Genomic DNA, 26,284 nt, shown 5'->3' with positions numbered 1-26,284 from the left:
GCTGCCTAGCCATTTCTCCACAGAATGGGGCTTGTCTTGCTCCTGCTCTGGCTGAGTGACACTACCCTCAGTTATCTTGCTTTCCTTTGATGGCACTCTCCTGCTATCCCATGCTGTTATTGCTCTCCTGCTGCTCCAGGGACCTGGAGACCATCTCAGCAGCTCAACAGCTGCAAACTCAACAGCCCCAGGGCCACCCTCAGCAGTCTGGAGCAATCTCCATGGCCTTTTTAAGATCAAAGCTGTACTGGGAGTCAGCTGGGGCAGGGCAAGAGAAAACAGGCTGTTTTTTACTCATCTCTTCTTTGGCAAATATTTTTTCCCTCTAAGGTTAGCCTTAATGCTGTTAATCCACTGTATTGAGTGAATCAAAATGCACATATATTATATTTTTTACCCTGAAAAAATGAAGAGTTACTATACAGAACTATAAAGTTATGTCCTAGGAGGTAAAGATAAACTCACTTCCTTGTCTAGTTATGTGTAAGGTAGTATCCAGTATACTCTAAAGCTCAGAAGAATTTTGTAGACTAAACACCAATCTTTTAATTAACTTCCACATTTGAAATGTCTTCTTCAGGAAGAATCTTCCACCATAAGTGATGCTGGCTGTCCTCTTTTTTCTTTAAAAGTTATTTCACCTCAGCACTATGTTAATGTCACTTCAAGCAGCTTTAAAAATCTGTGTCTACATTCCCTGTCATTTTAAACTCAAATGTTTGGCTTTCAAATACAAGCAGCTATTGCTAGCAGTTTTCAAGGACTGAAGAGTGTCTGAAAGTGTAGCCCACTTGTGCAAACACAGGGTAGAATGTCTGTCTTAGAAGTCCTAAAAGATTGAAGCAGCTTTTCAAATAAACACCTGTAACCATACAGTGCAAATAAAAAACACTATCAAAGCACACACACATTTATGTCAATTTATCAAAAACTGTAATAGCATATGTTTTATATTAAATGTAGCTATTATACTGGTGTGCACTTACTGGGGATATCACTATCTGACTGGTACACCTTCATTGGTATAAATTCAAATTCTTCCCTAATACAAATTTAACATGGATTGAGTTTCCAGTTTCAAATCAACACCTATATACTTTTTCTGTCGCCATTCTTCCTTCATTCTTATCTCTGAGACCACAAATCCCTTTCATAGTGATATTATTTTCTGATTATTTTCATCCTTCTTATTCTGACTTTGAAAATGTCAGTCTGGAAAGCCCACAGGAAGGAAGCCAAGCTGCTGGCCTAGGAAGGACAGGGTAGATAAGAGATCAAACCATCACTTTTTCCAGTCATGTCTTTTACTTTAGAGCATCCTCCACTAGTCTGTGTCAGTGATGGCACAGTGCAAGCAGACTGACCTTTGCTCCAACGCATTGCAGATCATCTTACAGAGATACCTAATGGAGATGGTTTCTGCAAGACTCAGGTGGGTGTGATTGCTTTGCTACCATGATCAATGACCCTGTGCTGGGTTTAGGATTCTCTTTATAGCCTGAAAGCATGGGAAAGTCAGCACAATCAGACTACTGAGAGGAAAACTTCTTTATTTTCCCCAAAAGAAAAGAAGAATAGCTAACATTTCAGCAATGTACCATCAGCCATTTTCAAGCTGCAGATACCAGCCTGGCCTCAGAACAGTTTAAAACACATGATAGTTCATGGTTTTCTTAACAGAGCAGATGTTCCCATTGAAATGGCATTTTGGAAGGCACGGGACATTAGGTCCAGCCTAGAACTTGCATCTCTCAGCCACCTCATGCTACAGATATGGCATTATCTCTTCAGCCAGGCAGGTGGACCCTGGGGGCCGCCTCCTCTCTCACCAAGAGGCTGACATGAAAACCATACCGGGGGTGGTACAGGGAAGGCTTTCACAATCAAAGGGATCCTTCATTCGGCAAGCAAATTACACCATCAGCAACATCTGTTGGGGTTTTTTTGCCCTGTGTTCATTAAAAATAAATATATATTACCAATGACCTGGTACATGGTTGAGTCCAAGGCTTGTTTTAACTCTGAAGAAAGAAGCCTGGTATTCTACTGCCTTTGGAATCAAAACTTGTGTCTCCTGCTTAGAAAAGGATCTGTACTTTTTAGAAAAGGATCTGTACTTTATTTTTTTTTTTCCAAACATCTGCAGGAACAAGGGCCTAAATCTAGTAGGTAAAACATGGATTCATTGTCTGGGTCTGCTGCAGAACTTTCTTTACCACTGCCAAGCCTCTCCCTTATTATTTTCCCTACCACGTAGGAACATTATATTTAATTATTACCCCATCTCTGTAGTGTAATAAATGCAGAACTAAAATTCTTGCCATTTTCATTACTGATTACAACCACAACATTTCCTAAACTGATTACCTCCTGCCTTTTACTCTCCCCAGACTTCTTTCCCCCATACAATGGAACTTCTAGAGCTTAAAACCAGAAACCATGTAACTGCTCTTTAAGACTGCTGCATCTGTTCAAGACCACCACCAATGCTTACCTGCCTTTTAGCGTCTCCATTCTTCTGACCATCCCAGAAGAGTGTTGGACCATTTCTAGCTTGAATTAATTTCTCTTGTTGTTGGCAATTGGAAATCTGGAAGCATTTTGATAGTATCATGAATCTACTCCTACCCTTGCAATAAATTCCTCAGTAATACACCTTAAGGTTCAATTTCTCCTTTTTATCTGCATGCACACAGTAACTTAGCCTCTATAGCAGTAACAGCTGATGGATTCCCCACTTGAAAATATTTATTTGCCATTAAAACCAAAATTTGCCATCAAATTGCATTCTACAGGCTCATTTCCTTCCATGTCTACTGCTGGAGTGTTCAAGGGACACACTTTTACCTGTCCTTAAAATAAGTATACTTCTTGGCTTCACCACGTTAACAGCTTTGCATGACCTGTACCTTTTTTTCTGTGCCTCATCCGATCCTCATTTGTACCTCTATCATCATTTGTCAGGAAAAGCAGTGTGCTGGTAAAGACCTATGCACATTACTGATAAAATCAATAACCCAAGTTGTATATTTTCTCTGAAAAAAGGATGAATCTTGCTTTATGCATTAACGTAGTTGCACTGAACACAGAGACTTTCCAGACATTTTCAGTATGCAACATCTTAAACATTTTTTAATGCAGAGGCAATTTTCTGTCTGGGGAGCTGAGGCCCACAGACAGTTTGAGACATCTACCTCTGGGGAGCAAGACAGCGTGTTGAAAGCATTTTAACTGAACAAAGAACATGATCACCCTTTTTCCCTACCATCTGGACTAAGAAATGGCTCTATGCACAACAGGAGCATTTCATACCCTTTTGCCTACAAATGACATTGAAATTCACAGATCTGTCTAGAAGCCCTAGGAGGCACCTTTGCAGTGCTGCTCCTTCAGCAGCTCTATATATACTGAGGAGAAAATGTCTGGGGGTTTTTTTGAGACAAAACAGCAGCAGGACTTCTTAGCAGACAAAAACATAGCTCTTCCAAATGCAAAAGGTCAGCATTCACAAGGAGGAAAAAAACTAAAACAAAACACAAACTTACTACAGGTGCAGAGCTTCATTGTGGATTTAATTATATCCACAAGTCATGATCTTAGTAGGATCCAGGTTTTTAGAAATTATATAATAGCACATACATTGGTAACTCCTACTTCTACTCCTCTTGCTTCACTTCCTCGTAAGTCACCCCAGGCTGCTGTACTGCTAAGCTTTTTACAGCAGCTATTCACCCCAGCTGCTGCAGCTTCAGACTCCCATTGCCAAAGGAACATTCTTTCTCTGAAGAATCTCTACTTGCAGTGGCATCTCAGGCAAAAGATCCAATAGAAACCAACGTTCCTTGAGGAGATCTGCCATCAAGGAGCTGTCTCTTCCTCCCTAGCTTCAAGAGGTTGTGCATCTTTTAGGGTGCATCTGGAATACAGGAATGTTTCCACTAACCAGCACCTTCTCTTACTACTTGGGGAGCTCTACTGAAATAGATGGCCTGGTTAGTTCTATACTATGTGGTGTTAACCTCTGCAGGAGATGAACCCTCCACACTGAAGTTCGTGTGGGGAAGTTAAATAACATCAACATCTGAAAGGACAGGAAGACATTCAGAATCATAATGGCTACTTTACAGCAGGGATTTTTGTGGGCACACAAAATGCAATGACTCTCATGCAGCATTTTGAGCTCTGTTCATAAACCAGGAGCTGAGCTGTGATTGAACAACATATTCCATGTGCTGCCAGCAACCCAAGATGTGCAGTGCACATCTGAACTCCTTTAAGGTAATGTCTTAAATTGTCAATGTCCTGTCCCCTCCTAACTTTTCCAGCTACTAGTCTACAGATGGTTTTTTTTCCTTTTAGATGGCAGACAGTGTGTTAGTAGAAACAAAAAGTTTAATACTCATGCAACAGGGGATGATAGCTACAGGAATACTACTCTGACATTTGTCTACTGTGTACTTGTAAAACACAATTCAAAGCAAATTCTTCTATGTCTGTAGCAGATGCAGGATAAACGAGAATAATTCTGGTTTAACTTGAAAGACTAAAAAAGCAGAGCTAAAGAACATTCACCCAGAAAATATGTATTTAAATCTCTAGTTTTGCCTTCTATTTCTCTACTCCAATCCCAACAGGCTTCTGCATACTGGAGTTCAGAGATGCTCCATGTAAAGAAGTCATGGCATTCATTGTCGTAATGCCTTGGCTTCACAGCACATCTAGATCTGTGATATGGGTGTGTGTATTTTGCAAAGACTTGGTATTGTAGCATTTGGTGTTTATGTCAGTATTAGAAAAACTCCAGAGCTGAATAAAGTTGCATTCTTTGTCTAAATAAACAAACATGGGTAACAGGATTTAGGTTTTGTTTGTTTGTTTGTTTTTAATAAGGAATGTTGTCAGTCCTATTTTATTATGCGAAATAGAAGGAGATGAAAAAAATCAATATAAGCACTGTATCTAACCTATTTAAAACTACGGTCACAATGTTATCTGAATGCCTTACAACATTTTTTAAATCCAACAAGTAGACAAGAAAACAACAAATCTATGCAGGGTTTTTTATACATATGGTGAGAAAGTTTGCAAAGTGTTAAAATATATTTTCTGTTCTGTATGTTTCTGGTACAAGGAAGTGATGTGTAGAATACTGTATATTTATGAACAGAGCCTTGACTTATACAAGCAATAATCGACTTCAAAACATACAATGTATATCTTAAAATATCCCCTAGAGCTGCTCATATAAAGTCAAATCCAGCACCTACTAGAAGTTCAGCCAGCTGACTCTCTTGACTCCAGTGGGCACTTCACTGAGCCCATGATAACTGTGAAGTACCTGCCAGTCTAATTGTATTCATATGAAAAAAATCACATTGCATAGATTTAAATGGGAAGACATGCAATAACAAGACAAGTCACAGTATAGCAAAACCTTGTTTCTTTGGTGAAACAGAAGCAAATATAAAAGTTACAAAGATTTTAGACTTTCATTCACAAAAAACCCATACATTCACATCATACACTATACAAGATAATAATATAAATAGAGAAAAGTATTATGTGCATTGTTTGGGGGCTAAGGGTGGGGAATGAACCAGCCAAAACAGTGATGCATTGCCACATTGAAAGGACAAAGACTGGGTACACTTGATGGAGCAGTCACTGCAATATCTTAAAGGTTGTTGTCTGGAACTGCAATTACTGTTCCAAAGAAGTTATGGCAAGGTCACTCCATGGGCAGCTCTGCCTTGTATAAGCTCTTAAATGTTGGCCGAGTTTCAATTCTTTTCTTTTCCCTTTCAACTTTTTGAATCATATCCCCACACTAACACAAAGGCATAAACCTCCCATCTGTGTTTGTACTCATAATGTTAGTTTTGAAAGTATTACCATTGGGAACTTACTGTTCTTTATTTTCACTTTTTTTTTCTTTTGTCCTGTGCCCGAAGGTGTGCAAGGCACTTTGCAGAAATAGCAGTCCTTTCTGTGGAGAGGTCATTTCAAATGTTGCCTTCTACACCTACTGTACACATCCAGGTCAATCATCGAGCTGACCAGGGTAAGAAATCGTAATAGAAAACTCCTACGTACACACTGCACCGACTACAACCTATAATCTCTTTGTGCACACACTTCTTCCTAGAAAGCCAAGATTCTGATTCTTCCGTAAGTCACACAGTTCTCACCCATCTAACTGCAAACAAGTGATCCTGTTTAGCAGGAATTTTGTTCTTCAAGGAAACTGCAGTTGAACTGAAAGATGGTTCCAAAAGTGGAGCTCAGGGGCTAATACTGCACCGGCGAGCTCTTTTAATCTTACTTGCATGGGTAAAATAACATCCAATAAATTAAATCAGTATGGCTTACTTCATTTATTTATGTACGCTTCACAGCTGCAGCATTCATACACGAACATTCATTACTTTATAAAAAGATTAAAAAATGGTTATATATACAACATTATTTACTTTTTTGATTTTTGTTTGTTTTTTACAAAAAAAATCCCCCAAACACCAGGTCTTTCTCCATTTCAGGATGCAGAGACCTGTAATATAGATGTTGTGGTTAATGTTGTGAAAGTAATTTTTTTCCTTTTTTTCTTTTTCCTTTTTCTTTTCAAAAATGTGGCCCTGGTTGATAAAGTTAATGTATTAGCACTTGGATTTTTACAGGCTCTCCTTGTCACACACAACTCCTCCATGCAGTCCTTTCTCATGAATTGTGAAGCTTAAACGGAGAGCAGAAGAAAAGTTCTACATTCCAGTCCCTAGTTCATGCTTCATGCCACTTTTTTGTGCTCTGTCTAGACTTTGCATCACATGGACACAAACTGTACCTTGGAGGGGAATTGGCACAGTTCCCATTAAAAAAAAAAAAATCATGTAACTTATGTGTTTATCTTCACCTGATAATAGCAAATTTCAGTCAGTGAAGCTCTTTCAACCATTTCCAGCCTAGGTAAACAGCATAAAAACAACGTCATAAATGACTGAAGACCTCTGAGGCCGTTCTAACCATAAATATGCCTGAAATTAGTGTGACTTTTCATTTTATATACAGGATTTTAAAAACAACATACAATTAAACAACATTAAAATCATCTTATTTACATTTTCATTGGTGCTAAAATTGAGCTGTTTAAATATTGCAGAAGGCTGGTATATATCATAAAATGGTCCACACCGTTGGCATATAGAAAAGTAATAAACTTTATAGGCTGGAAATGGTTTCCTTTTATCCCCATAAGCACTTCTCATTTTTTAAAAATTTTCTGATAAACACCATATTTTTGCAAAACGCATTGTGAATACCGCAGTCCATAGTTTCAAAACAATTTGATAATACTCCTATAAGTGATAGAAAAGGCACAGAAAGTTATGACTTTGGCTGAAATGGTGGAAATCCCAATTCACCATTTAGCTCTCAGCGCCTTGAGTCTTGCCACGTCCTAATCCAGCGATGATAGTGTTTTGATGAATTTAACGATGTTCCTTTTCCTGATGAAGAATGTTTATAGTAGTATTTCTTAGAGTAAGTCCTTTGGTATGTGGATGCTGTGATGAGAAGAAGGAAAAAAGGGAAATTTTAATCCAAAATTATTTAACACTGTGTGGGCTAGTTACGCTTCACATTACAGTTCCATTTGTTCTTGATCAATTAGAGTCTTAATAAATAATTAACTGGTACGATAATCATGTTACAGATAGGAGAAGTGTCTCTTACACATAGTTAAACCACAGTTGCAGAAAGAATTGTTAGAGTTACTAGAAACACATTAATTTCAGGGACTTCGTAAGAGTGGTGGTTTACTTGAAAAGAATCCTAGTAGCTTTTGTAAAAACAGAAAAGGAACATTTTCATTAGTTTTGGAAACCTGATGTTTTTCCTACAGACAGAGTGAGCAGTATCACTGTCATAATCTGTCATACCAGATAAGCACTTCTCTTAAAATATATGCTCATTACTTATTGATCTTAAATTAGCCTGTTGTTTCTGATCCAGCACTGGTTTGCTTTTAAAGAACTCACGATTCATGCAAGTAATTTTAGGCATATCCCATCTTCCATTCCCTTGACACCGGATGGTTGGAATATGACGCTGGATGAAGCCATCTTTGCAGTGGTATCTAATAAGGGAGTTGATCTCATAACGAGGTTTCATCTTGCCAAAGGTTTTTGCATTTTCCACAACAGGAGGCTGACCACAAGCAACTGAAAGAAAGAGAGAACCCAAAACACCAGTTCGTAAGTGCACTTCTGAATATGGTACTGATCTCTAAACACTTCCTAAGGCAAGATGTCAAGTGACCTCAGTTAAGACTCCCAAGAGACACATCCAAATAACTACAGCAAGATCAATCTTTTCTGTAGTTCTCCAGTCTTGTGAATCACATACAGTAATGATGAAATTTGGAGAACAGCATATAGTATGGTTAGTATTGCTTTTTTAAAAAAATTCTGATGTAAATTTGAGCCAAAAAGGTTGGCATATTCACACAAAGAAGTGATTTTCACTGGGAATCTGTAAAATCTTAAAGTCAGTGAGGTTATTACATGCTTTTAAGAAAAAGGTTTCATTTTCAATGCTGCTTCTCATGTCTTCCTCAATGATAAGACTATTTAAAAACAGTTAAAACTGATGGATCCATCAAGGCCCGGAGAACACGTTAACAAAAAGTTATAAACACTAATTGGGGGCAATGGAGTGCACACAAGGTTTTGGCTGATTCTTAGCTTTTACTTTATACAGAGGCAGCTGCTGAAGTGTTGCTGTACAGCTCCCACTAACGGGCAGTTTTCCTCCAAGTATCAGCTCTAACAGTGTATAAACCAAATGGGCTTTTCAGATTCCAGTGGTGCCATGAAAATAATGGGTTTGAAAAACAGGAAGACAAAGATCCACATTATTTGATGAGTGAAAAATATACATGACAGAAGCTGAAGAGCTAACCACATACTGGCAGTCAGCTGCCTGCTTTGAGTGCCCACATACTTCACCGTGATATCATTCCAATAAAGAAGGCAATATTTTCATGGCATGGAAGTAAAGCAAGCCTGCCAGGTATATAAAGACCTCCTTTACCAAGATCTGTACCTAAGAAGAAATTTGCCTGGTTTTAACCAAGGGTTTCTATTGTGTACACTTTTGTGCCTGACTCAAGAACAGATTAGGTAGAGATATAATATGTGGATATAGACAAAGGAAGGCTTTGTGAGTCTAATTCAGTTAAGCCTCACTGTACTTGTCACCATAAATCAGCTGAAATTTGTAATTTTAACCTTATACGTCGGGAATTTAGGGAATTATGCTATTTTTATTGGAATGTCTATACCTGTTCCTTTCTTGCAGGTGTAAGTAAGGTGATAATTGCATGGCACATCATTCCACTGCCCATTCTCATGCCATATTATAACAACACAGTCTTCTCCAGCAGAAAAGAAGCTGTCTGGCTGGTTTGGCCGCCAGTTCTCATATTGCTGCAGAAAAAAAGGAGCAAAACCATTATTTACAGAGCTAGAGTATATTTACATTCCATTGTACAGAAGAACACACAATATTACCTTGGGTGAAGTGCAATATCACCTTGGGTGAAGTGCAATATCATTTGTTTGATTCAGGCTGTTAAACAAAAACTAAGCAAAACTAGCTTTATAACATCCTCCCACTCTCTTAACAGATTATCTCAATAGGAAAAATATTCTGGTCTAACTTCTCACTTACTGTAAACTGATGTCAGGTGAACAAAACAAAGTGATACAACTCAGCACAAGCAAAATCTTATCCTAAGTAAGTTAAAACACAGTCTTTCCTACATAGACAGACATGAAGTGGAATGTAAGGAAATGCAGTAAATAACCCGTAACTCTCATTAGTTCACCTCTACTAAGTGGCAATTGCAGGCTAACTTCTCAGGCTCCTATTTATTCTCTGACCTCATTTGATGAAGTCATTCGATGGGATGATGTACAAAATTAGGTGCAAAACAAGTGAAGGTGTCAGAATGTGCCCCAGATCATTGCAGACTTATATTTCCATTAGAAAGGCCTAGGCGGCAGACTGAGCATATACAGCAGCTTCCCAGCTTTAGAAATTTTGATCCAAATTCTGCCCTCTGTAGAAAAACTAATCCAGATATCTATGAATATGTATGAATAAAACCAGAAACTGGTACAATAGTTGTAGAAATAGAAATCTGATTGTTGGAACGTGACAAAAAAAAATGAACCAAAGAGCCTTCAAACAGCTAAAAAGTATTTTTAGGAAAAAAAATATTTCTTAGTCCCACACCTGAGACACATCTGCCATATCGAGTTGGGCAGGCTTCATTCTTTGTTATTCAAGCTGGCTACATGCAGGTTTGCACTTATTTAGCTGCACAGCTTTGCAGATTTAAGCTCTACATCTACCTAAATATATGTTCATACAAAAAGTACACACAGCTCTATTGATGGGCTAAACCTGCATTTATCACACTGTAGAATTCATTCCTTCAAGCATGACTAAGTTCATCATGCATGGTGTCACTTTGAGATGAAAACTAGGCAGGATTTGGTCTCTTTTTGAATCAATAAGCAGGAAAAATAGAAGCAAAGTTGAAGTCTTATTTGAAGTCTATGCCATAGTCCCTGGTAGGCAACATATAGCCTACGGTCTTTGCAGTCAGCAGAGATGGGATAATCTTTATCCCACTGTTTTTCATCGTGAACACAAACGAAGTGTTTCGAGATTTGCATTATGTTATGTAAAGAAAAGCAAGAGACAATTTGAGAAACTATTCTTAGTGATTTTCTTTCGGATTTCTGTTGTGTCACTCCAAGAAGAATTTGATGAAGGATAAAAATAGCTATCTGAAAGAACTGGAATTCACATAAATACCAGATATTAACCAGGCAGCTAGCCCCTTCTATGGTCAAAATGACACAGTTTCTACAGTGCTTATATTTTCCTTAGTGCTCACATCTCTGTCAAGAGCTGGCCCATATAAATATCATAAAAGTTTAGATTTCTATTTCTTTAACTTCATGAAATAATCACTATTCACCGTCTGGGTGAACACATTCTAGAAATAAAGTTAGCATACCCCACACAAGTAGTATTTACCTTACAATTAATCAAACTGTGAAAAAAAATTAGTTAAATACTTAAAACTTTTCCTACCAAGTGTCACCTTACCCTTCATAGGTTTTAATTATCCAGCAATTTAACAACGTGGTCTAAATAGACTTATTCTGCACTGAATTTTTTGCTTCTAATAAAACATCCCCCTTTTTTATGTGAAACTAACTTAAATCCATCTCAATGTTTCAGTGTTTAATAGTCCTAAGCTACAATATACACCAACTCCTTTACTCAAGTCCAGTATTCAGCATTTCAAACTAGCTTATAAATCACAGAGTGGGTCTTGCAAACACAGAAGCCAATACCATACATATGAGTCAAATTGGATCTGCCGTGTGCAGGGCTTTCTGCAACACCTAGAGTAAAAAGAAAAGCAAGCTCTGTGCATAGCTTCTGAGCCAGAAAGAAGGAAAACAAGGAGGAAGGAATATGCCCTTGCACAGTGTGAATCAATGTAACTTGATGTGCTCCAAGACCCCTTTTCCAAAAGAGTATTTTGGAATGGCTTCTGAGCCAAAGGTCTAGCATCATTTTACAGCAGAACTGGTTAAAGATGAAGGAATCCAATCAAAAAAGTTCATGCTACCACAACATAGAAAGCTACTGCCTTCTAAACCAGGGCTGGCCAGCACTGAACGCTTAGGCTTGCTAAAGGTGCTTCCCCAGATACCTGCTCCATCTCCTCTGCCTAGTGGCCTGTGATGTACCTTCAAATGCACTGTGTACAATCCATTGAAGGAAGAATCATGTACGTTTCACTTGCACTGCAGGGAAGTCCATCAGAGCGTTGCGGAGGTAGGGCAAGCAGAAAGAAGTAATCACCTCTCACTTTCAGCTCTGAATGTCTTACTTCCCAACTCAAATGAAAAGTAAGATTTGATAATTTAAGTTATGAGAATACATGGGGTTGGTTACACTGCTCAGATGATGGGGAGCAACATCTTAAGATGAGGCAATCCAATCACTTTCAAGAATATGCCCAGACATATGAGTTCTCAGAAAAAAAAAAAAAAAACCAGTCAGTTTAGTGGTAGGAAAGTTTGATCAATGATACCCTGACGGCAAAGGAAAGATTTTGACAAGCCTTGCAGCTGTTGCTAGTGGAAATGGTACTAAAGGGTTATTTGCTTCCATATGGATCAGTGTGGGAACTGAGGACAATTAACGGCCATTGGGAGCATGTTAGCCGAAGGTTCTCAGCAGCTTGCCAGCTCCCACTTTAAACACATAGACTCCGTATGCTCTTACTTGCCTCGCCACAACGACTCCAGAATTTGTGTTTGGTTTGCTGGCAGTGCTGCAGTGTAATGGCAAAGGGTTATATCTACGCCCTGAGGTTTATTCAAGAATGTCTGATATCCTCCAGCATGACTTGCCGTTACCTCACATCTGATATCATCATTGTACAGATTTATTTTGGCTGAATAAGTGATTTTGCTTGGTTTTAGTGCCAGAATTGCTTAGCAGAGGAAGTTCCAGACTGCTGAAATGCTTTCTTATGTCTCTACCCAGCTTTTCTGTAGTTTTTCAATTCCTTATTTAGCCACTGATAGTGGGATAATGATACAAAAATATTCTCACAGTTTGAGCGGAGTAAGTTGCTAGTCAAATAAACTAATATTTTACTTTCCTCTTACAGATTATATTTTTGCATGACCATGAGCATGATTCTGGTTTTCAGTTACACTAGAGTAAATTAGGGATGACTGCACTATTTCCAGTAAAGCTATATCATAAATAAATTAGAAATAAATAAATCCTATAAGTCACATACTGATTTGTGCTGCTTGTTTTCAAAGGTATCACTTATAATCTTTCATACCAAATGTGCTAAGCATAAAGACTGATCTACCCTTGCAATAAGTGTAGTAATCATCTAAAATACTCACGTTATATTTGTTCTGCTGGGAAACATTGCCTTATCCTGGTCAAGATGCCCTTTTTGAAGTGGCTATGCCATTTAAGATCCTTATATTTCAATGTATTACTGTCTTTTAGAAAAGCATATTGTACAGACAGGAAAAAAACCAAACTTCATTCCTTGGCAACATGTACCATTCAGGTTTGTTTGGTTTCTAAGATCACATCCAGAAAAGATCAGCCATATTCACAGGTGAGCCAAAAACTATTGGCATTGTTCCAGCCACCCTGCTGCTAGGTTATATCTTCAAGTAAACTATTATTGTCTTAGCAGACCAGTGAAACCTCACTAAGGAGCACAATGTCTGAATTGATAAAGCTCAAGACAGCCTTTTGCCAACAATCAAGCTTCAATCAACAGCTCTAGTAATACTTACACTTCTATCATTCATAAGATATGACTTATATTTTTGAAAATATAAATAGATTCAAATGTTAAGTTAATACACGGAAGAAAAGCTGCTACAACCTTTTTAGTACTCAGCAGAAACACTTGGACTGAGTGGTCACACAGAGGGACATAAAAACTACTACCCTAGTTTTAAGCAAAATTACTATAACACATATGAGGTTTTGCTGTGGATTAAAATGTAAAGCACTTCCAGACTGTACACATTTTAGGACATATAATCCTATCTATGTACATGACTCAAGACGTACTTCAAAGGAAGCTTGGCTCACAACACTTTTCTGCTCCAGCTATGAAGCATGCTTTGCTGAGGTAGCTAGGGAGAAGGAAGTTCAAACCAGTGCAGAGGAGTGAGGGCTGGAAGCGCAAACCTCAGGCTCAAGCAGACACCACTGCACCAGTCACTCTGAAAAGCTATAAGCATCCTTAATGGCAAGACACTAGGGTTTTGTAATAAAAAAACTGATGCTTCTGTGCATCAGGTAACTGCAGGACCTAGCCCTTGGTCCCTATACATGCCTTTGGTCCTTCAGGAGCCACACCACTAGTCTGTCTTACCATCACTTCAGCCTAGTAAATGGAGCTCCTGCTATCCTCTTTATGCCTTGAATTCCACCATAATAATTAATTAGTCTTTCTTGTATAGTCTTTCTGTTGAAAGTAAAGCCCACATTGACACATTGGATTTACTCATTCTAGCTTTCTCTGCTAAGGAGCACTGAAAATTTTCCTGCAGAAAGAGGGTAGACGGTCCATGGGTTAGAGCTGCAGCTGAAATGGGGTTCAGTTCTTCAGGCTTCCTACGTGGCATTAGACAATACTTTTGGCTGGCTGATTCCATCTGTAAAACAGTGACATTTTATTCTGTTGCCTCACAGGAGGAGCTTGGATATGATGATTGCAGGAGCCCATGAAGATATTTTAAGTCCCACATTTTTGGGGATGATTTCCTTATATAGCATTGAATTTACTCACAGCGACAATCTGCCAGTTGGGTGACAGGCTGACTTTTCACGTAAATAAAATGTAAGAAAGCCAGGATTATAGCAAGAGCTGTAAAGCAGCTAGTCACTACTTTTTGCTCATCCAGATAGCTGCTAATTAAACTGAATGAGTATAGCCTTCCCGTCAAGAACAAGATCCTCCCTCGTGGGAGATTTGTTATTTAAATTTTCAGATAACCAGCCTTATTCAAGGGACTCTTTTCCTTATTAATGAGTAATCCACTCAGCTCTTGCGGATGTTTGCACTGCCAAGGTGAACCCATGAGTAAGCAGTATCTCAGCTTTGTGACTCTCATCTGGAAGTTTCATTCTTCCTTTACCTCCAACAGACACACCAAGTGGCTGAGATCAATCACTTGGATTTTACATCTAAAAGAGTCAACAAGCACTGTGTTTAATGAAGCACAAGAAAACAAACAACCCATGCAAACAAAACTTAACTGCTTGACCACCTTTTTGTGTAAAGGTCAATAATCTTTTGTATGTAACTAAAGATAGGAAATTATTTACCTGAAATACATCTATTTAAAGTTACAGGGTTAATACTTCCTCTGTGAAAAGGAAGCATGCTTTCAGCATGTTTAAATAAGCTTAAAGTGCAAACCTGTTTTGGTACTTTTGGGCAATCGTTATTTCCAATGGAATTTCTACTTTCTTTCATTCTGGCTGCTTCCATATCTGATTGTTTCTTAATGCAAGACCAATGAGGCAAGTTATAAAAACAACGAAAGATTTAGGGACTGACTGACTAGATTTTCTCTGTGACATTTCATCTTAAAGTGAAGCAACATTTCCTGCCTGGTATTTATCAATAAACAAACAGAAATCACTGCAAAGCTTACTGACTATTACTCCTTTTTTCACCTCGTAACTCTGCTAAGAACAGGAATACACTTTTTTCACAACAGTAGACAAATTTTTAGAAACCTTTATCAGGAAATCCCCTGACCAAGTCCTTCACTGTGGAGGTTCTGTTATAATTGGATAGCTTAACTGAAAATTACATGTCACTTCCAATAAGTCCTGACAATTAGCCAGTTTTATACCTTGGCTGAACTGCAACAAGATCAGTACAAGGTTACAATAAGGATATAGAATAGTTCAGAAAACCCTCATCTGTGGCTCATGCTGTTATAAAGCACTGATTCTGTTACATGAGACACTCACGGGAAGTTTGAAAGGGATTTAATTTCCTTTGAGACAGATTACTGTGAAGATTTGGCAATGTCTGAAATACTTTCATTAAGTTGACCTAGCATTTAAACTCATTGATACATTGGGAAAGACAAAAAACTACCTTCTAGCAGAGGCTCTGTTTCATTTAATTTCACCCCATCCCTACTAAGAATTTTTCTGTTTAATTCTATGAATGGAAGCAGTCTGACAGAACTCATCAAAAGCATTCCTGAGATTAAAAACTCCATTCATTGAGTAGATAAGCATATACCTTGCTTTAAAAACATAGGTGGCACCCTAAACCCTGTAGAGTAGGTCACACACACAATTCAGATGCAAACTGAAATAACTAGTTGAAGGAGAGACCAAGCTAAGTATGTTGATAAGTCTTTGCTGGGAAAATTCCTAGTAAATTTGAAGACAACTGCTATATGTAAACTTATCTACAAGTACACACAAAAATAACATGTCGAGATCCTGCTGTTTTTTAGATCATAGTTGAATGGCTTCCCTCAGGCTCTTAATCTGGGCTTTATTTGTGTGAGGTTTGGGAAACTGGCAGGATTTGGATCAGGCAGGCACCCAACACTTCCTATTACAGAGTTGCACTGTGAGCAAGACAAACTCCTAGAAGGAGCTTTGCTGTGAAAGATTATACTTGAAAGGTTTTGGCTTTTTGTTTGTTTGGGTTTGGATTTTGTTTTTTTTTTTAACAGAGCTGTGCTGTATATACTGAAAAACCCTTTGATTTCCTAGGCAACAGCTTGCAAAAAAAGGACTGAATAACATAGATTCACATATATCCATAAATATCCACAAGCACCGAATGCAGATTGAATAAGCAGTAAGATAAATAATAAAAAAATATATAAATATAAATAATTTGGGAGAGAAACCTGAGGAATACAAATGAAACAAAAAATGCTAGATGATGAAGCTGGAACATAAAAGCACTATAAATCCTATCGTTAGTGGGGAGTTGATCATGTGGTAGAGCAGGCAACTTGCTCTGACTTTTTTCTTAAAACAGAACTGAAGTACAACTTTTCTATGAGCAGTAGACTCCACTAAGCATGATAAGAAGCTCCCACTAGATGGCAATGTGTACTCACTATAAAACACAGATGGAGTGTTCCAAAGCAGTGATTTTTCAGAAAAAGTATCATTTTATTAACTCTTTAAAAGCTAATTAAAGCCAGTGGAAACAACTCCATTGACTTTATCTGCTCTGTATCAGTTCATCTTAAAGTAATAATTTTCATAATGGTTCACACACTGCGTAGTTCAATTTTGTCAGTGTTTGGTGTGTAATGGGTTTTCAGAAGACATCTTTGCACAGCGATTGAAAAATGAGTGGTAAAGAGAATTAGTGAAACTGTATTGCTAATGGCCAGATGTTTTACTGAAGAAGAAAAGTATGGTAGGGTGTTAAATTTTGGCTTCGTATAGTGCATGTTCTTTGAGACTCACACCAAGATAAGTATGTATTGCCAACTCAGTTGAAATTGCATGAGGTGACATATTCTTCTTGTGCACAACTGCCATGAGAACCACTGAAAATCTTGCACTTTGTCATTTATGTTAACAATCACTGCAGGTTTGAAGCTGTCCAAGAGTTTTAGCCCAGAGCCAGCTGTAATGAGACTCTGAAGTAACTGTTGACCCCCCTGCTAAATATAAGACAAAACCCCACTTTGTCCAAGAGGCCCTCCTCACTGTCTGCAACATACTGAACTAAAAATATACCTGTCATTAATAACATTATATAGTTCTCCTCTATTTAAGTGCAGGTCAAATCAGCATCTAAAAAAGAAGCTGTAATGACTGACTGCAGCACAAAACCAAAACATTTGGTAGATTTAAAATTTCCTTCTCCAAGAATCCTGTGGGACATGGGCACAATGAGCTTTTTGTTTGCAGCTGACTACAGTACTTTTTATTTTGTTTGCTTTATTTAACCCTCAGAGGCAGGCTCCTTCCCTACAATACTCCATGCCTTTTGAAGGTTTTTGTGTTCAACAAAGTTAGTCTTTCTGAGAGGGGTGCAGTTACAGATTTGCTCAAGTTAAAGCATTCTGATTCACTGAACAATAATGGAAGGAAAAGAGAGGGTTTAAATTTTGGCAGAATTAAACTTCTCGTTTATTTTGTCTTATTTTCTTTTTCTTTTTTTTTTTTTTTTTGACACAGCTTCCTAACACTGACAACCTGAGGTCCAGAAACACATTGCAAAAAACAAAGCGTAAATGTTCCTATGCTAAAGGGAAGAAAAACTAATGCAGAGTCTCTGGACAGTTTTAAAAGTGGCAATATGCCCCACTGCTTTCCCACTGGCAGCATTCTCCTAGTGACAGACAATCTGGCCACAGACACTAGCCAGCTCCTTATTACAGCACTAATCTTATGTAATGGGAGTGAGCTCACCAACCTACAAAGCACTAATTATCAACAGTATTTTCCAAAGGATATGAATAAGTCCCCTTGTGAGATGGAGGCCCAAGGCGCAACCCTAAGTAGCTATATGTGCTTCATCCATAACATGAATAGCTCCAAAGGACTCCTTTACTGCTGTGCCTGCTCACAAGGATCCTTAACAGTAAAACACCACCAATCCAAATACAATGGAGAAGCTGCCAAAAACAACACCAGATTTTTTCTATTTGGATGGGTGTGTTTTACAGCTGTAAAAGTTTCTATTCAAAGAACTAAATGAATTATTTAAATTCGGTTTTCCTAAGATATTTTCAAACAACACATTGTGTTCACTCTTTCTGTGATCAAGCCAGTTATTGCATGTGTCCACTGATAATGCAAGTTTTATTATTTTGTAGTTTGTAATACATCAGATTTAAAGTATCCAAACATCCAAGTAGACATGGACAAATTCCTCTTTTCACACAGCTGTGTGAGTATTTCAGCCTTGCTTTCTCCTCCTGTATCATTGTGATTTTCCCAAATGTTTGTATCGCTTAGAGATTGTTATGCTAATTGTAGGGTGAAGACTGTCCATGATTCACCCCTAAAGTGTTGCTCACTATCAGAGAAATACTGGGAGAAAAGTCTACAGGAAAGCTTAAGAATAATTTTGAATCTGTAGTTTTTAAATGTAAACAAAATCTTACATATAGCCATTTTCATTCCCCTGTAGAATATATATCAGAGAAAAACTAATGCTTTCCCACACCAAATGCCAACAGTAAAGCTCTAGAACTACACTGCAATTGATACAACATGTGGAATATGTTGAAACTTCGCAAAGTGAAATATTGCTAAGTGGAATATATGATTTATGCTATAGTACAGTTAAGTTTTGTCTAAGCAGTTGTGGTTTTTTGAAAGTTAGACAGAATATCCCTCTGATAGCATGTTTTCTTTCAAACAGTGTTTCCCAGACATTGTTGTTTCTTTGGAGATGATAATGCCTTGTGTGAAGTGCGATCTGTGCTGAACAGATGTCTCTTCTTTTGTAATCACCTCTGTTTGGTGTTTTCGTCTTATCTCAATGGCAAGGTCAAGGAGAGAGCTGGAGCCAGCTCCAAATTAGTGAGAGTTCTGACTGTTGTGAAGTTTCATAACATTAAAATTAGACCTTGGAAAGTAATAGAATATACATAAGATTTATGGGAAAATTCATACATATGCATGTAAGTGGGAAACATATTCTGTAACTAGCCTTTGTCTCGCTACACACGATTGATGGACATCACTCCCACATGTTGCCCAGGCGTGATAAAGGATGCTTGCTTTCTATGGCTCCGAAATGAGTCTTAGAGAGTTTTATTTGCTGGCATTTTCAGCATGACAATAGAAGAAAAGCAGAGATAAACACCATGTTTTTTAAAATCCTATATTATTTTCTTCTGGCTTTTGCATTTATCAATGTAATCAAACAATAACTGGCTTGACTTCCAAGAAGTAATGAATTATGAAGCTCTAAAAATGCTGAAGTGCTGCAAGAGCTAGAGGAGCAAAATGAGTCTCCCATGATCCAAGAGGAGGTGGTCAGAGCCTTGCTAGCCCAACTAGACAGCCACAAGTCTATGGGGCCAGATGGGATTCATCCAAGGGTGTTGAAGGAGCTGGCGGATGTGCTGGCCAAACCCCTCTCCATCATCTTCCAACAGTCCTGGAAGACTGGGGAAGTCCCACTGCACTGGAGGCTGGCTGATGTTGTGCCCATCTACAAGAAGGGTCGCAGGGAGGACCCAGGAAACTACAGGCCTGTCAGTCTGACCTCAGTGCCAGGGAAAGTCATGGAGCAGGTGATCTTGAGTGCTATCATGAAGCACATGCAAGAGAACCAGGTCATCAGGCCCAGTCAACACGGGTTCACGAAAGGCAGGTCTAACCTGATCGCCTTCTATGACAAAGTGACTCGGCTGCTGGATGAGGGAAAGGCTGTGGATGTGGTCTTCCTGGACTTCAGTAAAGCCTTTGACACAGTTTCTCACAGCATTCTGCTTTGGAAACTGTCAGCCTCTGGCCTGGACAGGTGCACACTCTCCTGGGTGGAAAACTGATTGGATGGCCGGGCCCAGAGAGTGGGGGTAAATGGAGTTAACTCCAGCTGGAGGCCAGTTGCAAATGGTGTCCCCAGGGCTCAGTGCTGGGTCCAGCCCTGTTCAATGTCTTTATCAATGACCTGGATGAAGGCATTGAGGGCACCCTTAGCAAGTTTGCAGACGACACTAAGCTGGGTGGAAGTGTCGATCTGCTGGAGGGTAGGGAGGCTCTGCAAAGGGATCTGGACTGCTGAGCAGAGTCCAATGGCATGAGGTTTAACAAGGCCAAGTGCTGGGTCCTGCACTTGGGGCACAACAACCCTATGCAGTGCTACAGACTAGGAGAAGTCTGTCTAGAAAGCTGCCTGGAGGAGAGGGACCTGGGGGGGTTGGTTGACAGCGGACTGAACGTGAGCCAGCAGTGTGCCCAGGTGACCAAGAAGGCCAATGGCATCTTGGCTTGGATCAGAAACGGCGTGACCAGCAGGTCCAGGGAGGTTATCCTCCCTCTGTACTCGGCACTGGTGAGGCCGCTCCTCAAATCCTGTGTTCAGTTCTGGGCCCCTCACCAAAAGAAGGATGTTGAGGCTCTGGAGCGAGTCCAGAGAAGAGCAACAAAGCTGGTGAGGGGGCTGGAGAGCAGGTCTTACGAGGAATGGCTGAGAGAGCTGGGGGTGTTTAGCCTGGAGAAGAGGAGGCTGAGGGGAGACCTCATTGCTCTCTACAACTACCTGAAAGGACGTTGTAGAGAGGAGGGTGTTGGCCTCTTCTCCCAAATGACAGGGGACAGGACAAGAGGAAATGGCCTCAAGCTCCGCCAGGGGAAATTTAGGCTGGACATTAGGAAATAATTTTTCATGGAAATGGTCATTGGGCACTGGAACAGGCTGCCCAGGGAGGTGGTTGAGTCACCTTCCCTGGAGGTGTTTAAGGCACGGGTGGACGAGGTGCTGAGGGGCATGGTTTAGTGTTTCATAGGAACGGTTGGACTCGATGATCCGGTGGGTCTCTTCCAAGCTGGTTATTCTGTGATTCTATGATTCTAAGTTCTCTGAACATAATTCTGTACCTGCTCTCACTACCTCCACCTTTCAGAAAAACTATCTGAAGTTTGCAGCCTAAAAATTCCCTTCCTACTGATCCATGTTATCTCAGATGTTGTTGGTATTCCAAGTACAAGCTTGTAGCAGTGGACTCTAATCTCCAGGTTTCACTGTACTTGCACCACAAAGTGAGGATCTAGGCTTCCTGAAAGAGTGTTCACTTTTTATGTTGTATTAACACAGCTGCAATGAGCTTGTTTCCCTTGATATATAAGAAATGAATGGTTGATGCTGCCAAAGTGTTTTTCATGAGAATCATCAGCTCCAGAACATGAATCCACCTCTCCCAACCACCAGAAACACTGAAAAATTCTTTAAAAATCAGAAAAATAAATAAAAAAGAAAAAGAAGGAGGGAGAGAACAGGAACAACTTAAAACAAATGAGATTCATACGAGTGGCCAGCAATGGATTCCACAGTATAGTGTAATTATGGCTTATTTTGTTCTGCATATTGCACAAGGTAGCCTAATCTTAGCCAGGGAGCTCCTCTGAAGATATGCTCTGACCTTAGCCAAGAAGCTCCCAATTTGTTTTTCAAAGAAACTTCAAAAAGAAAGACAAATATAAGCAAACTGGTTTGGGCAATAAAATCCAGTATGATGAAATATCATTTACCTGAAAAGTAATTTGTTTATGAAAAAGTAGCAGCTGGACTGACAATTAAACTTGAGGGCATGAAATGTATGATCCACCTACATTATTCATGTTATTTTGCACTTTTCAGTGCCTGTCTATATTTGGGACTTAGTGTGTACAGTACGCTGAAAAAGCATCTGTTACGAGGAGATGGTGAGGTTTTACTCAACCCAATCCATTGATCAAGATGATGCCATTCTGCCTGAAAGGCAGGAAACTACTGAGAAGTTTTAAATCAAAAACCACTTCGCAATCAAGAAATAAATCCACTAAATTCTTCTGAAAGCACAGAGATAACTAGACATCAAAAACTTCAGAGAGGTAGATCAAAAAGCCTCAGGTCCTCTTTGCATGAACAGACCCAACAATACTATGATTTAGGAGTGTGTCCATTTCTGTTTTGTTAGGATAACTTTACTTGTCTTAATCTTGTTAAGGAAAACAGGCAGACTCAACATAGATCTTGGCAAATGTCATGTGGACAAAAAGTTTTAAATACTATTGCTTGCTTTCTCACTGAATCTGATTGTACTTGCTTTGTTATTCAAGACACCAAAATTTTCCTTTGGGAACCCTGAGTATCAAAGCATCTATATACAAGATCATTCTTCATTTATTCCAAGACTTGCTTATTGGCATTGTTTTTGCACGTTAAACATAAATTCCAGTGGATAGATGAAAAACATGCACAGGAATAGAGGGGCGTTTTTTGACTGCTGCTGGTTTTGATGAATTGCTAGCTACCAGTACTTTCTACAGGATTTTAAGAATTTAAGCTTTCTCATATTACTAGGCCAATTACAAAGGAAAGTTTAGCACCCCTACCTCATGGGAATTGACAAGAAATATGCTCAAGAAAAAGCCACCTTACACTCTGAGAGCCAATGGAAGTGAAACAGCACAAGATTCATATGCCAGTGCTGCATATGGGCATGTGTATTCAATGACTTGCTGTAGTTAAAAACTGTGTCAAGTGCACTTTTTAGTACATTCGTTGGCTGTCACTAAGAAACTCACATACCCTCTTTTCATAACTATCATGTTTAAAGGTGGCTGGCACATAGCTTCATTTTTTAAAAAGTCTGGAAAAAACATAGCTTTGCATGAGCTGAAAATGTCAAAAAATTACTAATTTCCTTTAATTGAATTCATTGGTTGTAATACCTTTTAGGTGCAAAGAAAATTAGTATTTGATCCCTTTTCCAGAAATTGCTAATAAAATACATGCAAACACCTGGGAAAAAAGATTTCCTTTCAACATAATGAATATTTAAGTTGTGGGTTTCCTTATGTCCAAGGGAAAATGAGTACCAAAGTATTCCAAAGTTTGTTCCATAATCTCCAGTGGCAGAGCCTATGGTTCAATGAGTCCTAGTTCTAGGGTTGGGTTGGGGGTTTTTTGGTTCAGAAAGAAAATTCCTGAAAGAGAAATCACTACAATGTATCACACCTATTTCATCTGGGCAGTACTGAGTTAACTGCAGCACTGGGCCAATAATTACATTCATAATATGTCTTGCTGTTGCTGCTCATTTGTTTTTTCTGTTTCAATCCTAAGAAAATCTTGTAAGCATGATTTTCAGATTAAACCAAGTTGTTATTGGGAGAAAATTCAAACAAGTATCAAGATAAAGATGAATGCACATCACTTGTAGGTGCACAATTTGTCTGAAAGCTGAAATTACCTTTTTTATAGTACCTCCAAGAAAACTCTTATTTTGGGGAATCCTCAGCTAACTTGAGAAATTTTTCTCTATGCCACAAGAACTGCAAATAGATAATATTATCCTGGAGAAAGCATGGAGCTGGGCAACAAAGTTAGAAACATCTGCATCACAGATGCACCCTGATAAGTAAAAGACAAGTCTATTTAGATTTTGTCTAGATGCAAATGCTACCTCTAGTCTCAGAAATTCAAGTTAACCCAAGTGTTGCTGTAATAATACTGATTTTTATGATCACAAATTATATTAATACATTTAACATTACCATGACTATTGTTCACTTGCAAGTACATAATCAACATAATTTTTTAACCTACGTAATATTCAAATTCACTGGCATTTTAAGATGCTCTCAGGGAAATGTATCAGATGCATATATTTAATAATGGTTTTGATCTCACTAATTACTAGAGAAATGATAAATGACTGTAACCAGAAAAGTGGTTGGAAAGTATGAAAAAAAGTTAAAAAACAGGGAAAAGAAGCAAATGAGGAAACTATTAAGAACCACGGTATCCAGAAACTACATGGAGTATGTTATGAGGGAAAGCTATTGCAACAATGAACGTAAATAATTTCAAGAGACACCTAAAATGTTTCTGGAGGAAGAGACAGAGGGAAGTTGTTAAAAAGAAAAGAAAAATAAAGTGGAAAGAAGATCAATCCAAAGAGAATTATATTGGACAGATGGTCTTATTTTGTTCCTAGGATATCTTAATTTCTTACAATTGAAAGTTAGAGTACAAAATTAATACCACATTTGCCCAGCAAACTGAATTAAAAAACAGAATCTCAGCCCTAACATTAAGTTTCTTGAATTCATCATTCAGTGCTGTACCAAGTTTATCTTTGGAATATATGAGCATGTTTCTCATTTAGCATTTCATGTTGTAAGATCGACTGCTCCTTCAGGCACTACATTTATGACCAAATTTATCTCTCAACTAATGCTGGATCCCTTAGTGAAGAGTAGGCTCCTTGATCAACCTCCGCTGACAGCCTGGACCACCACCAAGCTTCAACCAAATCTAAAAAACTCATAAAGGTTGCCTATTGCTGTCTGTGATGCATAAGAAGCCACATCAGGAGACATAGAATGAACTCATCCAGAGCAAGTAGAGTTCAAGATTATGGCACACCTTATGCTCCCCAAAGATACATGATGACAGGCAAAACAAAACAATGAAATGAAACTTCCACTTTCATCCTGTAAGCATGGATGCACTGAGCAATCAGTCAGGCTGCAAAAAGTTTGATCATCTTTTTCTTCCCCTCTGTGCTGTCACCTGCCACACATGGTAGTTTCCCTAAGAAATGGCTTATTTACAAGTCATTTTAGAGGACTTCAAATCTCTGTTTATTTACATGAAATGCCAATAAATGAAGCTTGCTTTGTTCCAGGTGTCTTTCTACAAAAGTTGTAGTCACATGGCGTGCAGCAGTGATCATTGCGTGCATGTGTGAGCATGTGCATATGTGTCCAGATGCTTTCAGCTTTAAGAAGAATTCACAGCTGGAAAGGAAGGTGATCAGCAAAACCAGCTTTGGTTTGTTCCAGTTAATTTTTTATGTAATCTTTTTCAATGGGTGTCAAACAGCAATAAATCACCTCTCTCTTTTACAAAAAAGACTCTTTTGAACTGGAAAGAACTCAGTCATTTCCTGTATCCATCATTTCTTTGATTTAGGTTAGTTAAAGGTGGGTAGAAAGCATTCTTCATCTCCTGCTGACTTTTCTTCTTATTTTGAGGCCATAAGAGGTATCAATAGCATCTAAAATTTTTACTGACAGGTTATTGGTAGATCTCCTTAACAGATCTCCTCTGCTTTTCCATACTAGCTGCAGAGCTGCCACAGGGACTAGAACAATCTCTAACAATTCTAGAGCAGCTTCTTTGTGCAGTCTCACAGACCCAGCAAATGTGAGAGCTTGAATGCCATATCATTGTCTGAAAAACGCATTCTGTGTCATATACGGAAGGGAGAGGAGACTTGTACGTGTGTTCTTGTATAAGACAAGAAGAGCAAAAAACAACTCCAGCAGAGAACCTTAAAGTAAAGTCTTGGACTTCTCGAGTTTTTGCTTGGAAGCTTTTAAGATTTCCTCAGATACAATAATATGAACTAAAAAAAATATTTTAGAACTATACTACAAAATAGTAGTTATCCTAAAACAAGAGTTTGCTGACTGTTTGCTTGGGTACCTATTTAGTGACTGATTTTTTTTTTTTTACACAACTTCCCTCATCACTGGTGGGAATTTGATAAGACACTACAAACTACAAATTAATGACTTTATTTCAAAGGCATCTTACCAGCGGGCTACCATCAGTCCAGCGGAAATCACGCTCAAACATCTTGTCATTGAGGCCAATCCACTGGTAGTCATGCCCAATACCTAAAGAAACAGAAGGATATTTTTATTAACCTTCCCATAAACGGAAGATATTTCACCAAAGAGAATAAAAAGAATTTGCACAGAATAAATCAGACATCCTGTTTTTAAGTGTCTTCTATGCATTATGCAAATGACAATTTACAGGCTGGTTTTCAGCTTTTCAATTTTAATTTGTGTTGTCTATAGAAAGGTAGATTCTCAACTGACAGTTTCAAACAATTGTGTCACTTCTTTCCTGATTGCATCTCTTGAAGAAAACAGATTAGTTTCCTACCTGAGCTCACATGAG

General features: G+C 38.6%; 1 protein-coding gene across 4 annotated transcripts in view; it reads right to left on the bottom strand.

Annotated features, from left to right (window-relative positions):
* Positions 1 to 6,359: 6,359 nt before the first annotated feature.
* Positions 6,360 to 26,284, bottom strand: part of VCAN (versican) — a 112,867-nt gene continuing 92,942 nt past the window's right edge. For all 4 annotated transcript variants that reach the window (XM_069880331.1, XM_069880334.1, XM_069880332.1 and 1 more), the window contains 4 exons: positions 25,913 to 25,995; positions 9,335 to 9,479; positions 8,031 to 8,213; positions 6,360 to 7,556 (listed from right to left, as the gene is read on the bottom strand). In XM_069880331.1, the coding sequence (XP_069736432.1) occupies positions 7,426 to 7,556; positions 8,031 to 8,213; positions 9,335 to 9,479; positions 25,913 to 25,995 (542 nt within the window). In that variant the 3' untranslated portion in view covers positions 6,360 to 7,425. The remainder of the gene's footprint in view (positions 7,557 to 8,030; positions 8,214 to 9,334; positions 9,480 to 25,912; positions 25,996 to 26,284) is intronic.

Source organism: Phaenicophaeus curvirostris, chromosome Z (assembly GCF_032191515.1).
Source record: "Phaenicophaeus curvirostris isolate KB17595 chromosome Z, BPBGC_Pcur_1.0, whole genome shotgun sequence".
In the NCBI taxonomy this organism is placed as follows: domain Eukaryota; kingdom Metazoa; phylum Chordata; class Aves; order Cuculiformes; family Cuculidae; genus Phaenicophaeus; species Phaenicophaeus curvirostris.
The sequence above is the reverse complement of the archived record's forward strand: the minus strand, read 5'-3'. Positions and strand labels throughout refer to the sequence as shown.